Source organism: Gigantopelta aegis, chromosome 6, assembly GCF_016097555.1.
Source record: "Gigantopelta aegis isolate Gae_Host chromosome 6, Gae_host_genome, whole genome shotgun sequence".
Classification (NCBI taxonomy): domain Eukaryota; kingdom Metazoa; phylum Mollusca; class Gastropoda; order Neomphalida; family Peltospiridae; genus Gigantopelta; species Gigantopelta aegis.
The window spans coordinates 55,132,871-55,148,993 of NC_054704.1; the positions used below are offsets into that span (position 1 = coordinate 55,132,871).

The following is a 16,123-nucleotide window of genomic DNA, read 5'->3' on the forward strand; positions in this document are numbered from 1 at the left end:
TCAAATAATAAAGTTTAAAAAATCATAAGCCACCCCCCCCTCAAAACTCCAACCTATAACTAGACAGAGAGCTCAGATTTCCCACTGAAGTTATCCCCCCCCACCCCAAAAACCCCACCTAAATTTTACTTTCTAGCCACTATTTAAAAGTTTTCCCATGTGATGTCTCAAGTTAATATTATGGTAGACTGTCTAAACTGGACAATGCAACATTAAGGGTAGAGTTATTGTTTAAGGGAGATAATCATGTACAATTTGTAATAGTTAATACTGCAAAATATGTTTTGGACAGATCTCTGTGGAGCACATTGAGAGTGTGCCCAAGAAAGGCTTGCTAGAATCATTGGCTGTTGTATGAACATGTGTCACATAGCTGATTATTGTTAATCCAATAGTAACTGTTACACAGACATGCAACGCAGTAAAGTTACGTGGTTCAGGGGTTTATCCAGGGGTTCTGTGGGTCCGAAAAATGCTAAAAATTCTGAATATATATTTATTGATGTCTGTTCTAATAAATTAATTTAACACTGGTGTACCGCATCATTCAAAATATCCCAAGTATAACTTACATGTGCTAATTTCCCCCCAATTCCATCAGACATGGTATCATGGCAAAAAAATTGCTTTTGGTTATTTTATTTGATGTTTAAGTTAAATACCGTCACCTCAGTCAAGCAGGTTTTTAACTGATGGTTCTTTTAACCTCATGAATAATAACGTTTATTTCGAAAAGAACATGAAATTAACCAACTTAACTGTTTAATTCTGAAATGGAATGCAACCCTTTTGTAGAGTGGCCATCCGACATGCAATGGGTGGTTAGATTATTCGACTTCAATGTACAGACTCGGGGAATTTTCTCCCTAATGTAACCAATGCTCCACTTTAATATTTCAAAGGCTATGGAAAAGTGTATAAAGCTTGCTGCAAATTAAGAGTAGCCAATGTGATCACAATTTTTTTTTTTTTTTTATCTTACCCTCTAGCCTAAATGTCGCAACTGCCATGAATTAATGTGCAGAGATGTCATTAAATAAACATTTCTTTCTTGCTCAATACAGTTATGCTCTATTTTTATGTTTTGGAGATGATAAAGTGGTTTTTTTTTAAACAAATAATAGTTGAAAAACTTACCCTCTTTGCCATACACAATGTCCGCAAACCTTTCATGGCATAGCTTGTCAAATGTTCCACCGTTTTATCTTTCTGCAATTTATTTTCACCAACTGCAACAGAAAGCAAGACGTAACTAAAACAAGAACCTGATACGCATCCATCCTCTAACCTGACCATTCACTTATATGAAAAACTAGTGCACTGTATGAATCCCAAGTCAAAGTTATATTTACTCTGATTAAAATAATTCTCAATTCCGTAGATCAATGGTTACATGTTGGTATATTTTATTTTTCATACATGTTAAAGAAATATTATGTTCAAGCTAAAAATTATCATGTTGTGTCAAATGTCAAATATAACATATATAAAATTACAATTAAATGTGTTATATTTATTGTATACAAAGAGACCGGCCTCGGTGGCATCGTGGCAGGCTATCGGTCTACAGGCTGGTAGGTACTGGGTTCGGATCCCAGTCGAGGCATGGGATTTTTAATCCAGATACCGACTCCAAACCCTGAGTGAGTGCTCCGCAAGGCTCAATGGGTAGGTGTAAACCACTTGCACCGACCAGTGATCCATAACTGGTTCAACAAAGGCCATGGTTTGTGCTATCCTGCCTGCGGGAATCGCAAATAAAAGATCCCTTGCTGCTAATCGGAAGAGTAGCCCATGTAGTGGCGACGGCGGGTTTCCTCTCAAAATCTGTGTGGTCCTTAACCATATGCCTGACGCCATATAACCATAAAATAAAATGTGTTGAGTGTGTCGTTAAATAAAACACTTCTTTCTTTCTTTCTTGTATACAAAGACAAACCAATGGTGCTGGAATGTCCTGTCTGTGTTGTTGACCATAGTTATCAGGGCTCATGCTGCCCATTGCCAAATTGGCCAACAGCTAATGTTTATATAAAGTGCCTACATTTGGTTTATGGCTAATAAAATATTCCTTAAATTAACCACGTTTTAATAATTTTCAAGAAAATATGCTACAAATTTAAAAACTGGCCAAACCATAATTTGTTCCAGTGTGAACCCCCAAGTTATTCCCCCCCCCCCCCCCAACAATTTTTAAAACCCTCAAAACTTTCTGCTGTTTAGTTAGCATTTCTGACAACTGAAGTGACAAAATATGATTAGTGAGTCCACTGCATGTGGTTTACAGCATGTTGATTTGTCAGATGTTGGTGATATTCGTCGCTTGCATTACTTTGAAGATTAAATTTATTATTATATAAACAGAGTTCAACCAGCATATATAACAATTTATGCAGTCATTAAATGTCCACATTAGTTACAAATACAAAAATAAAACTGTATAGCTCAGACATCCAATAGTTGATCAATGAAGTTGTGTCATTTGAAAATATTTACTTTGCTAATTAAAAAAAGTTGTCATTAAGCAAACCCATTATAACCATATGACTTACATCTGCAATTTCTATTTAGGATACTTAGTATAGATGAATCGGCTCCCTTTGTATACAGAGTGATTTCCCCTGATCTGGGATGCTTGAGTATCACAGACATGCGTTTACGGATTGTGTCAAATTGAAGGATCTTTAAGACTTCAAAGTCCACTCTTCCTTCAGCTGAAAAATACAATCCCAGTAAAATAACTCATTGATTTATACAATTCCACATTTTTTATATAAATAAACTTCATATTCTTTAGAATATGCCATTGTGAAAAGTTTGTGAAAATGGCCTAACAGTCCTATTGGGCCTCTTTTCTTCTGTCCACATACTACATAAAATAACTTGACTAATCACTAATGTTTCCCAGTTTGTTTCAATACCTTATAATTAATTCTCAGTACGATTGAAACAATTCCTCCATACAATACATATTTGATTATTTCCCCTCAAAACCTGTATTTTACTATACATTAATAACAATGCCAAAACAAACCTGGTAAATATACCGCCACTTTTTCTGGTGATCTCTGCCACAGACGGCACCCATAAGCACTGGCTGCTTTGACAAGAGCCAGCTCATCGGGACTTTCTGCTTCGTATCGCATGTTAAATGAGACATCAGACAGGCATGAGCTAGAAATGCTACCCTCGGATTGCGTCTCGCAATTGTCACTCGGGTTCAGCGAAACAGTTGACGATCGGACTCGGAATCTTGAAGAAGGAGTGCTGCTTGGTGACTCAGACAAACGCCTGTAACGCTCATGGACAAAACCAACTGGTGGATTGATTCTACCTTTGTCTTCACCTTCCACGAAACCACTAGCATCCATCTGCCAAAAAACACAAATGTTTTTGTTATATGGGTATCAAGAGACTAAAACTACTGTAAATCAGGAAAACACTGGGTTGTGATATTACTGCATTGAAACAGGCACAGAATAAAATGGATATGTTTATTGTGTTCAGTGAATTAAACTTCACATTGTTTTGACAGTAACATGAGTGGAAGTTAGCCATGTTTTGTTAATTGGTAGTAAATTCCTCCACCTATTACTCCGAGCACCACAAAAATGACAAAGTCCGTCCCATCATTCTACAATTTAAAAAAAGAAAAATGTAAATAACTTCAGTTTAGTTTAAATGTGTTTTAGAAATGACAAAAATACTATGTTTGTGTGCAATTTACAAATCAACTGGCTCAGAAATAAATAAGTTGTAGTAAAAGTAAAGTTTGTTTTATTTAACGACGCCGCTAGAGCACATTGATTTTTTATCTTATCATCGGCTATTGGACGTCAAACATATGGTCATTCTGACACTGTTTTTAGAGGAAACCCGCTGTCGCCACATAGGCTACTCTTTTTACGACAGGCAGCAAGGGATCTTTTATTTGCACTTCCCACAGGCAGGATAGCACAAACCATGGCCTTTGTTGAACCAGTTATGGATCACTGGTCGGTGCAAGTGGTTTACACCTACCCATTGAGCCTTGCGGAGCACTCACTCAGGGTTTGGAGTCGGTATCTCGATTAAAAATCCCATGCCTCGACTGGGATCCGAACCCAGTACCTACCAGCCTGTAGACCGATGGCCTGCCACGACGCCACCGAGGCCGGTAAGTTGTAGTAAATTTCCTAGTATAAAAAAGCATTCGCTGTGGGATGAACTACAGGAAGTTTGATAAATAACATCCTCAACTCATGAACTGTTTGTTTAGCTTATTAAAAAAAAAATTTGTTGTTGTTATGCACCTCACATTTGTTTCTATTGACATAAACAATGTTTTCATTTGAACATTGAATTTTTTTTATTTTTTATTCTTAGTTGTTTTATAGGCAAGTAATTATTGCAAAAATGCATCAGATGCTATTTTTGCTGCATCAAGAATTCAATCAATTATCATCAATAAACTGGGAATCTAACTAATTCTTCCTTTGCAATCAATCCATAACAAATAGTAAAACAAGGAGTGTGGTTTACCCCATACTGTCTATAGATACAACCATGTTTATTAACAGTTAGCCAAAAAGAGGCTCTTACATTTCATCATTTATGTCAATACACTCAAGAAATTATTCTGACGTTTATTTAATTATTATGGCGGATGGCAGACATACCACTTTTAGTGTTTGGTGGAAGGCAAAAACTTAAATATGGATATGCATGTACTGCAAAAATTGATACCAAAACAGCCAGAAAAGTATAAACCAGCCTTCTGCAACTATTTTCACAGGGGAGACAACCAATATATGTGTATCAACATTTTGTTAAAAAGGAATAAATAATAATCATATCTTACCTTATCCTTGTGTTCATGATGGGTCACTACCACTGTGTTGCAGACAGTCATGAGCAAAAAGAATTCTTGTACGCGCTTCACGTGTTCTGGAATGACAAGCTCGACGCTATCGAGACTTCGCAAACACATGTTGGACATTTCACGCTGGAGTGCCGGCTCCAAGTTGAGGTTTTCTTGCATCTGAAATAAGTCACACAACAGCAGATACAGAAACAAATAACACAACAGCAGATACAGAAACAAATAACACAACAGCAGATACAGAAACAAATAACACAACAGCAGTTACAGAAACAAATAACACAACAGCAGATACAGAAATAAATAACACAACAGCAGTTACAGAAACAAATAACACAACAGCAGATACAGAAATAAATAACACAACAGCAGTTACAGAAACAAATAACACAACAGCAGATACAGAAATAAATAACACAACAGCAGTTACAGAAACAAATAACACAACAGCAGTTACAGAAACAAATCAAAATACAGAAACAATTCACAAAACAAAATACAGAAACAAACAACAAAACAGAAACACAAAAACAATTGGTAAACACACAATCAATTTAATTTTATTTTAACTTATTTTCGTGCTTATATTCAGGTTCAAGCATGCTGTCCTGGGAACACACTTCAGCTATCTAGGCCGTCTATCCAGGACAGTGGGTTAGTTTTAGTGGTTAGTGAGAGAGAAGAGGGTGTAGTGGCCTTACACCTACCCAATGAGTCATTAAAACTTGCTCTGGGTGGGAGCCGATACCGGGCTGCGAACCTTGTACCTATTAGCCTTATGTCCGATGGATTAACCACAACGCCACCCAGGCCAGTCACTCAATCAAAGAAGCCTTCTGAGTGTACCACTAAAGCAATATACATGTATGTCCTCTATTAGGCCCAACCAATTTTCCTGGCAGCTAAGTTCAAGGGTTATATACCTCCAAAAATTGGCAAATCCCAAGAAATACTAACAGAATAACTGGAAATAGATTTATTGAAAAAAAAACTGAAAAAAAAAGAAAAAAGGCCAATTTACTTTTTTTAGTTTTGTGAGAGAACCATGGAATTTTGAGTACAAAAAGGTGGTTTTGGCAGAACACCTTGATCCTTTTGGGTATTTGATAGCTAATTATGACATAACAAAGTTGACCATTTTAACAATAATTAATATTACAAAATATTGAAATACAAATTGGAGTTTGTTTCCAAAACAAAATCTGGAAAGCAGACACAGTGATTTAGAATAATGTCCATAAAAACTGAACATCTGGTCACATTTGTGCATAAGTAAACCCGACTTTATAAATTATGGCATAATTTTAAACATTACATCCTCTAAAATATAGAAAACATTTTAAAACCAACAACAACAACAACAACAAAAATTCTTATTCTTTTACACAGGAACATTATTTTATTTACTAACTAGTATTTATAAACTTTTAAGTAAAAATATGTTCACAAAAGGTATAAACTTGTACTCTTTCAATATATTTGGCAAAAATTAATCCCTTAGACTGAAGGTCAACATAAAAAATGCATGGAAACCACTCTAATTTCAATCCCATGCAAAAAACCTTTAAAATCTAGACTCAAGGTTTAAATGACATACTGTACGTATGAACTACAAATTATCAAATGCATGGCTATACAAGGTGTACTCACAGAACTACATCTGCTCATGGAAGCCATAGAGTTTCGACTGTCCAGGTAGCTGTTCTCAGAGTCACTTTCATCTGTAAAACATGGGGGAATTCATCAACAGTCATCTACAATTCTCTAATAAACAGTCTAATAATACAGAGCACAACTACAGATTGATATATGATAATTAATTTAACAAGCATTCTGACAGTACTACAAAAGCAATACACTTCCCCTTCCAGACCCGTCAAATTTTCATATCTCCCGAGTTGTCGTAAGTCAAAACACTTGAATACATTGATGGCAAAACTGGGAAAATCCCTATGAAAGTCAAACTTAATGTGTAGCCCTACTTGATAAGGGTAAATACAAAACTTCAACTTAGAGCATTGTCTCCAGCTCCCCCCCCCCCCCCCCCCCCCCCCCCTCCAGCCAAAAAACCAAAAAGTCCTGAGAACTAAATGCGGGCCAGATAAACGCACAGACAGATGGAGACAAAACCTATAGTCCCCTCCAACTGAACCAGTAAGTGACTAATAACAGGAAAACTGAATATGAATGGAAAGAAAAGAAATATAAATTGTGTTTAACAACAGCTATTAGGTGTCTAACAGTTATTATTATAACGACACTTGATTTGGAGTGAGGAAACCTACTGCAACTTCTCTAAAAAGCTCAATCAATTTTTAATGCACTTTCCTATAGAGAACACTACATATATATACATGGCTGATGGTTGGGTAGGGAAAACCCTTGAGCAGGGCTCATACTAGAAATTTGTTTGGTCTAGTCAATTTCCAGATATACTTAATATTTCCTTAAAAATTATTAAACAGAGAATGACCAAAAAAAATATATATTCCACTAGCCCACCAAAATAAAGCACTAGCCCAAATTTCTGATCAATTACAACATACTTTATATAAGGCTGAAAAACGATGTTTCAAGGAACCCAACCCCTATAGTACCTAAAACAAATCCAGCAGACCTGTTTTCATATCTTTTTTTTATGTACATGAATATTTTTTTTAGTATTTATATTATTTAGTGAAAATTTATCTCAACCTGCAGAGGTGATTGAAGTTTCAAAAAGAAATTAATATATATATATATATCATATAATATCTTACATTTTCAGTGCAATCAAAGTATGTGATATTTTTCAGATCACATACTTTAAGAATTTGATAACTTGGCAAATTAGATGTAAATTAGTCAAGGTCTCGGCACTAGGTTTAAGCAAACGTACTTGGGTGACACTCCATGATTGTCGTATGCATTCATAGTCATCAAGTAAAAACATTTCAATGGCAATTTGACACTGAAAGCTGTCCAGCGTTCAGAAAACAAAAAACATTAGGCATAACTTTATTTTGAAATAAAGACATCCAAAATGACGTTATTCGAGTTTGACGTCATTTCCATTCAAAAATACACTGCACCACATATTCTTATGTCATTTGAATATCTAGTAATGGCGGACTGGAATTAAAGTTGCGTGTACAGTTTACAAAAACACGTTGTATTAAGCTTGAGCTTATATGATAAAGAGATTATTACCCTAATGTATTTCGGTATCGTCAATATCATATATTAGGAATAAAAATTGTATTATGCGAGCCTCTGGTAATAACCTCTATATATATATATATATATATATATATATATATTTTAAATTGCATGACCTACCCTATTTTGTCACGTTTGATCCTAAATCACTGTCTAGTTTTTTCTTTTGCGCGAGATTTTACTACCACGTGACTTGTACAACAAATCAAAATGTGCATTTTATTAAAGTTGTTTCCTGTCCATGAAGTCTGTATTGTGTGTATTGTTATAATTGACGATGTAGAAACTTCTTGCTACTGCATTTTCTAGAAATCTAGTTCAAGTTGAATATTAATATATACTTATTGATTTGTTGATAGTATGCGATGACTAATATCACAATAAAATGTATGTCAGTGGAGGTAAAACATTGTGAGCTAGCGGTGTTTTTGTAGTTATGGTTAAGGTTAACTTAAGGAATATTGTATTAGCCAAAGACTAAATGTTGTAGCCACTTTGTATTAACAAATTAGCAACTGGCTTATTTGGCAATGGACAGGGTGAGCCCTGCTTGAGTCCACTGAAGGCATCTGATCCTATGACCCATCAGACATTAAGAGAGCACTAACCACTGAGCCAATTTTACAGAAAACAGTATTTACCATTTCTTTCAATGTTAAAAATATACGAGACAGAGGCAGGTTCTTCGTAACTCATTACAATATGTACAACCAATACATTTATAACTGCTTTTACATGGATGAAATACCGTAAGGGATCTTTATAATAAAACAAATTTAAAAAATTCTTAAACAAACACATCGTTTTGATTAAAATAGTCTAATGGTTTGACTGCACATGTACTTCTTTGTTTCTTTTCGTGTATCTCTATTTTCTTTCACAATCCTGTTGTATATAACACTCTCTTATCCTCAATTTGAAATTAAAATAAACATACATAAATTTTATATGTACATATATGTGTATATATATCTATTATTTTATAATTATGTACTTGTCACCATTATATTGTATGTATATAGGAGAGGGCCTAGTAAGTTGCCCAATCTTTTTGATGTTTATGCAATAAAATAGGTTTCCAATCCAAGCTACTGAGCAACATCCTGTTGCAACAAAGGGGAATAATCTGTCTTCTTTATGTGGTTGTAGCCAGCTGGTTAAAGCGTTTGCCTGATATGCAATTGGTCCGACATTGATTCCCATCAGTGGATTATTTCTCATTCCAACTAGTGCACCACAATTTGTATATCAAAGGCCATGGTATGTGCTATCCTGTCTCTGGGATGGTGCATATAAAAGATCCCTTGCTATTGATGTCAAAATAACCAAATGTTTGATCAATAAATCAATGTGCTCTAGTGGTGTTGCTAAACAAAAACACATTTTAAAAACTTTCTTTACCTGGTAGATGAGGATAGTCAACTCCACCAATGGAGCAACTCTTGAACTCCATCTTGTTTTCTGTCAGTGTTCCGGTCTTGTCAGAAAATATGTACTGGACTTGCCCGAGATCCTCTGTAATGTTGAGGGCACGGCACTCGATGCGCCGGTCAGACTCTTCATGGTATAATTCCAAATCCTGGTTTATGAAATAGATCTGCCCGAGTTTGACCAGCTCAACTGAGACGTACAAGGGCAGGGGTATCACAGCCTGAAAATTAGAAGATAAAATTGAAAATTAAATCATATACACAATTCAACAAATTACAATAAGAGAGTTGAAGATAAGATTTTAAACAAGGATATTTTGCAAAAGAAAAAAAGAAAAAGAAATAGGTCTTGAAATATAGACAAACCGTGGGTAATTCTTAAAATACAGTTTCAATGAAAAACCAAACCTTAAAATTACAGATTGGTTTTGCAAAAAATAATACTTTTGTTTGCACATTATATTGTATATATTATTATATAGAGGATAATAAACAAGTTACCAGTTATTATCAAATTTATGTCCCGAGTGAAATAATGTTCAGTTGTCACGAGCTTTAGCGAGTGACAAATGGAAATTATTTCACGAGGGACATAAATTTGATAATAACTGGTACCGAGTTGGTTATTCTATTTATTACCTCAGCTATTTTTTTCTCTAAAAGCTTTTATTTTCAATGCATATGCACGAAGGCCAACCTGTATAGAAATGATGTAACCCACTTGATGCACTGTTCTAAGAATTACTATAACGTTGTAATTTAATCACGTTCATAGATAATTTTCAAAAACAAAAGTTCTCTTTATTCTGCAAAAAAATCTATTAAGGAATTGCATTAAAATGACATTTTGTTATAAATTTAACACCAAAAACTGAGAGCCATAAACGCAAACTCTTTAAACTACATGACGTGATTTTGTGTTTGCCAAATCGTGATGACGTCATATTTAGTACCGACAAGGTCATTGGTTTGTAAGTGTCAAATTGTCCAATAGTATTGTCCGTTAGACCAATGCAGAATATTTCTCACTGAGAAAATATGGAAAATATTTCCCTGTTATGAGTGACCGCTGAGGTAATAAATTATATATTATATTTAGTGCAGCAATTTTCAATTCTCAGAGACCTATCATTGATTAACTTAAAAGGCATGCAAGGCTATTATTTTCCAAAACAGTGCATTCCCTTACATCAAGTAGATAACATTTTGTTGTATACTCTCCAATATACACATGTATATCTTCAAACGGTGGGGTTTTTGGCATTATTTGCTTTGCTTTGAGACCATCAGAAATTGTACAAGTAAATTATTTAATAAATATTTGTGTAAGTATTATTTTTAGAAAGGTACCTGAAATATGATGATGTAAGTCCAGAACACGATGAAGCCCTGATACAGTGGGCTGTACTGGTCCAAATCACCAAATGATATAAATGGGACTAGATTGGTATTTTCGCCCACCAGGTCATATTCAGACAACCAAATTCCACTACCTGAAAATATAAAAATATTTAAATAGTGACATGTGACACAGAAAATACAATAAATCATTTTTACCCTGACTTATGGCACAAACAATATATGTACAGTGAAAGGTGCCTAAACCGGACCCTGAACATAATGAAATCATGTCTAAACCGGACCCTGAACATAATGAAATCATGTCAAAACCGGACCCTGAACATAATGAAATCATGTCTAAACCGGACCCTGAACATAATGAAATCATGTCAAAACCGGACCCTGAACATAATGAAATCATGTCAAAACCAGACCCTGAACATAATGAAAACATGTCAAAACCGGACCCTGAACATAATGAAAACATGTCAAAACCGGCCAAATTTCATGGTCCCAAATTTTCTCTTATTTAAGAACTTGAAAACCCCCAGAACCTGTCAATTTATGGAACCAGATTAATTTATTTGCTCAGAAATGCAAAATCCGTAATTAATTAACCTGAACAAACCGGCGTCGTGTAAACGAATGAAGAGTCAACTTAACGAAAACGTAACTACCAGAAAACAATAATGACCAAAAGTGCTGTTGCATCATGGGTCACCGATTTCTGTAGTCTCAGCCCAGCTTCACAGACATCGGAGTAATTATTGCTTGGTTGTTTTCAATTGTATTGTCTGGTGCAGTGCATTAAATTCGTTTTAGCTTCAGACAAGTTTCAATACTTACACATTAGAGTTTCCACCTTTGATTCTTTGTCAGTGTACTTTGATCATGAATTACTGACACACTGAACGTAAAATGCTAGAAACAACTACATTAAGAGTGAAATATACACACATGTGACATAATTTGTATTTTATACACTAAATACAAGTAGAACATTTTATTTTTTCTGTGATGGAAACGAGAAATATGCACACTGAATTTTGCTAAGAAAGTACGAAAAGGTCTCAGCATCAACAAGCTAAACATACATGTAGACATACATAATTTAAAAAAAAGAAGTTTTTTTTTGTTTAACGACACCACTAGAGCATTGATTTATTAATCATCATAATAAACATTTGGTAATTTTTACATATAATCTTAGAAAGAAAATCTGCTACATTTTATACTGACATGTGATACAATAAATAATTTTCACATTAACTAGACTTGTGGTACAGAAAAAACCAAAACAAAACAATTTTCCACTGACCTATGGCACAGAAAAAACAGAGGAAGAGTAGCAGGATGACACACCAGATAACATCTCGGTTCAACTTGTGCTCCAGCTTACTCCTCTTGTAGCGTGGGCCACGGTTATTCAACATCGCCTTCGTCTCATGGCCTGGAAACAAAACGAAACAAATATCAGGTTATTGTCACCTCAGCACATTTAACTTTATGGAAATCGGTGTCTTAACATACAGTTATTTCGACACTAGAGTTTAATAACCTAGAAAGGCAAATATGCTCACTGGTAAAAGCAAAAGAATATTTGGTTAATAAAATCTCAACACCATTTAATCTATGATTAATAAGTTTCACTTTCTGGCACATCGCTACTCATATTATTAATTAGCAGCATGCAAGCCAGTACCCTAAAGTAGTACCCTAAAGTATTATATTATGTTGTTTTATTATTGTTATGTACACAACCCATGTTTTACCCTTGGCATGTGTTGTTCTATTTGTAAACAAGGGGCTGGCAATAAAACTTATAAACAAAAAACAAAACAATTGTTGTTGTGGGGTTTTTTTTTAGCAGCATGTGATTTTGATAAGCATCCCCCCCCCCCCCCCCCCCATTGTATGTAATACATACCAAAGTCTCTGACATACATGTACCAATCAAGAAGTAGTCGTTGGAATGAAATAACTACTTTAAGTAACCACTTTCTGTAATAAGATGAATGCAATGGATCAGTGCTATGCTGTTTTGTGTGTGTGTTTTAATGATTTATTTTGTATTCCACAACTCCATATACTGTTTCCTTTTGACTTTACTATATATCACTATTGACTGTGTGTTTTGTAATAATTTTAGAATTTTATTTTATTTATCTTTGTTAATGTATTTTTTTTTATGCTGGGTTATCGTTAAACATCCATCCACACATCCATTCATTTCTACCGTAGCCTATCACATTTACAACTAGCTAAATTATTTTTAATAGCTGGCTAAATGCTACGTAAGTATAAATTAAACCAGATCAATAACTAATATTAATACTTTTTCAATACCTTAAGATCAGCATAAAGTAAAATCTCACCAGCATATATGACTATTCCCTCTACATAGTCGGTGTTCCTGATGATACATCCACGAAGCAGCAGGTTGTCATAGTTTAAAGCAATCTTTTCATCATTTTCTTGAACTCTGGAAGTGAAATAATTATTTTGTTGTAGTTTAGAACATTTTTTTTTTTTTTATTAAAATAAAGGTTGAAAATGTAAAAAAATGTTTTATTAAATCTGCTGACACCTATATTCATAAATCCTTATGTAATATATAGGCCTACAATCGAAATTCATTACCTGGTTTTAAAATTTGTTATCTGTTTTAACAAAAGTTATTGCTAACCATAAAGATTACAATGGGATTGGTAAACAGGCACAGCCTAAGCAAAGACCTCTCCTTTGTTATTTTATCATTAAAGTGACTGAACCAAAGAGTTCGAGATAACATAATAGTTGTTGCTGATAATTATATACAATATTTATTGATTGCAGTCCTTCATATGAGGTGTGCGATTGTGCTTATGTGCCCAACTGTACCTTCATTTTATCTTAGGATTTTGTTTTTAACAATCCACCTCGAATATGGTATCAAAATATTTTTTGCTTTTCTGTTTTGTTTCTTGCAAGTGCAGGGGAAGGGGGTTACACAGCCACCCTGCTTTAATTTTCACGCAGTAAGAAGACTGCACTACACATGGGATTTTTTATAAGCATCGACAGCGGGTTTCCTCTCTCAATATCTGTGTGGTCCATAACCATATGTCTGACACCTTACATGGGCGGATCCAAGGGGGGGGACCAGTTGGACGCGTCCCCCCCCAAAAAAATTGTTCAAGTGCCCTCAAAATGTCCAAGTGCCCTTTTTGTTTGTAGAATTTTTTTTTTTTTAAGTAAACAATAATTATATTGTAGATAAATGAAATCAAGATTTTCGTGTACATGCGCAAGCTTGCTGATATGTGTCTGTGTTATTGAGTCTCAGTGGGGCCCCATTGAGGTTCTAACGCGAGTGACGCCAATTTACTTCATTATTGCTAGTATATTATGACGTAGAACTGTAGGAATTCATATTAATTGTAAATATCAAAACTTGTAGTAAGGTGCCCTTTTGACGAGTCAATGTGCCCTTCTTTTTTGGTCCCCCCCTAAAAATATTTCCTGCATCCGCCCATGCCTTATAACCATAAATAAAATGTGTTGAGTGCGTCATTAAATAAAACATTTCCTTCCTTCTTTATAAGCATATTTTTGGTCATAAATTATGTGACTTTTGTAACTAATTTGAAATGTCATGGGTTTTTTATATATATATATATAAAACTTAAAAGTCTATCATTCTAAGTAACAGTGTTAAAAACAAAACCTCAGCAAAGAATAAGGAGGCAAAAAACAAAGACGAAGAGTGAAAAAGAGTAAATGCATGCACACTGAACTAGAAATTAAATTAAACACACAAGAGAAGAATTCAAATTTTAAAATCTCAGTTGCCAGAAAGACAACAACAAAAAATCTGATTTATCGCTTATAAGTTGAATTTGTTTTGACAATCAAAATATTTTATAACTTGGGTTCAACTTATACTTTTTAGGGGTCAGAAAATTCACAAACAAAAATTTGGGGAATGTTTTTAATGTTGAATTATCCCAGTGTTTATACTCAAACGAGTTATTTTGTCAATTTAATTTTTAGAACTTCAGTTTTTTGGCATTAGATTGATTTTGGTTATAAATGAAATGTGACATGAAAAGATGCACTGATCTCACAAGCTAAGACAACAGTCCACTTAATTAAAATAACAACTATCACTAATAGCAAAATTGTAAACAATGCTAAGCATCTATTGCCTCCATTTATTCTGCAATCTGGTCACTGGAATTAATCTTTAAACAAAAAACAGTATATTTTCCTCAATAGAGTTACCGTTCTTTAGTTGAATGTCAACTTTCAGTTTCACATTAGATATCATACTGGTCTATTGATAAATAAAGTTATTGTTTATACACACAACCATGCTGTACAGTGTTATAAGGTAACAATGAAACAGTGTTCACCATCTATGTGTAATTAGATTGGTTTGGAAATAGAATACTGCGGATGTAGAAAGCTGATGTTTCAAAAATAAGTATCTTTTGTTCAAATATTGTATATATGAACCATTTATGATTCTCATTTGCTGAAAGTAAGAAATACTGTAATATTTATTGGTAATTTTTCATGGGTCGACTTATAAATGGGTCAATAACAAAACATGTTTTCAGGGCTTGAAATTAGGGTCTCAACGTATAGGCAGGGTCAACTTATAGTCGAAGATATACGGTACTCAAGTTGAAGCACACTGTGTCTCACATCAAAAGAATGTTACCGTAGAAATCTCCTTGGAAGAAAGCAGTTGTTGTAGGTGCATATAATCAAAGTCTCATGCCATCCAAAAGGAAAACAATTTAGCTTGTTGACCAACCACAAGTGAAAAGAAGACTTTTGAATGAGCCGAGACAGATAAGTGACAAAATATAAGACGAGACAAAGGCCTGTGTTGAGAACTATGATCTATTAGAAGATATCAGCTACATGTGGCCTGGGAAGAAATTACAGTGTGCTTAATTTCCTTGTGGAATAAAGGAAAAGAAACAGAAATGAATCCTGACAATGGACCTCAAAGAAGTTCATGTTCAGATTAATGAAATGTGATGGAAATAGTAAAACATGTATTGACAAGAGTCTGTAATGACTGTGGTGTAACCAGTGTCAACAGGTACTTTGACAGCTAGGATTTGAAACTAACACTTCAATATTACCAATTGAAAACATGCAACGGGAAAGTCCAAAAACTGTCTTGATATGCCAACATGCTTTTAAACAAAGTCGGAGCTCTACAAATAGCTTTCTACTATGTCCAGACATAAGTATAATGTTAAGCGATAACAAGCTGACTTGTGTCACTTGAAAAGGC

General features: G+C 34.4%; 1 protein-coding gene across 1 annotated transcript in view; it reads right to left on the reverse strand.

The window, feature by feature from the left end:
• Positions 1-16,123, reverse strand: part of LOC121376566 (phospholipid-transporting ATPase VA-like) — a 54,356-nt gene that overhangs the window by 21,563 nt on the left and 16,670 nt on the right. Inside the window, exons 4-12 of the mRNA XM_041504480.1 lie at positions 13,206-13,312; positions 12,149-12,280; positions 10,840-10,982; positions 9,461-9,710; positions 6,512-6,582; positions 4,841-5,020; positions 3,035-3,371; positions 2,553-2,714; positions 1,138-1,229 (exon numbers count right to left, since the gene is read on the reverse strand). Of these exons, the coding sequence (XP_041360414.1) occupies positions 1,138-1,229; positions 2,553-2,714; positions 3,035-3,371; positions 4,841-5,020; positions 6,512-6,582; positions 9,461-9,710; positions 10,840-10,982; positions 12,149-12,280; positions 13,206-13,312 (1,474 nt within the window). The remainder of the gene's footprint in view (positions 1-1,137; positions 1,230-2,552; positions 2,715-3,034; positions 3,372-4,840; positions 5,021-6,511; positions 6,583-9,460; positions 9,711-10,839; positions 10,983-12,148; positions 12,281-13,205; positions 13,313-16,123) is intronic.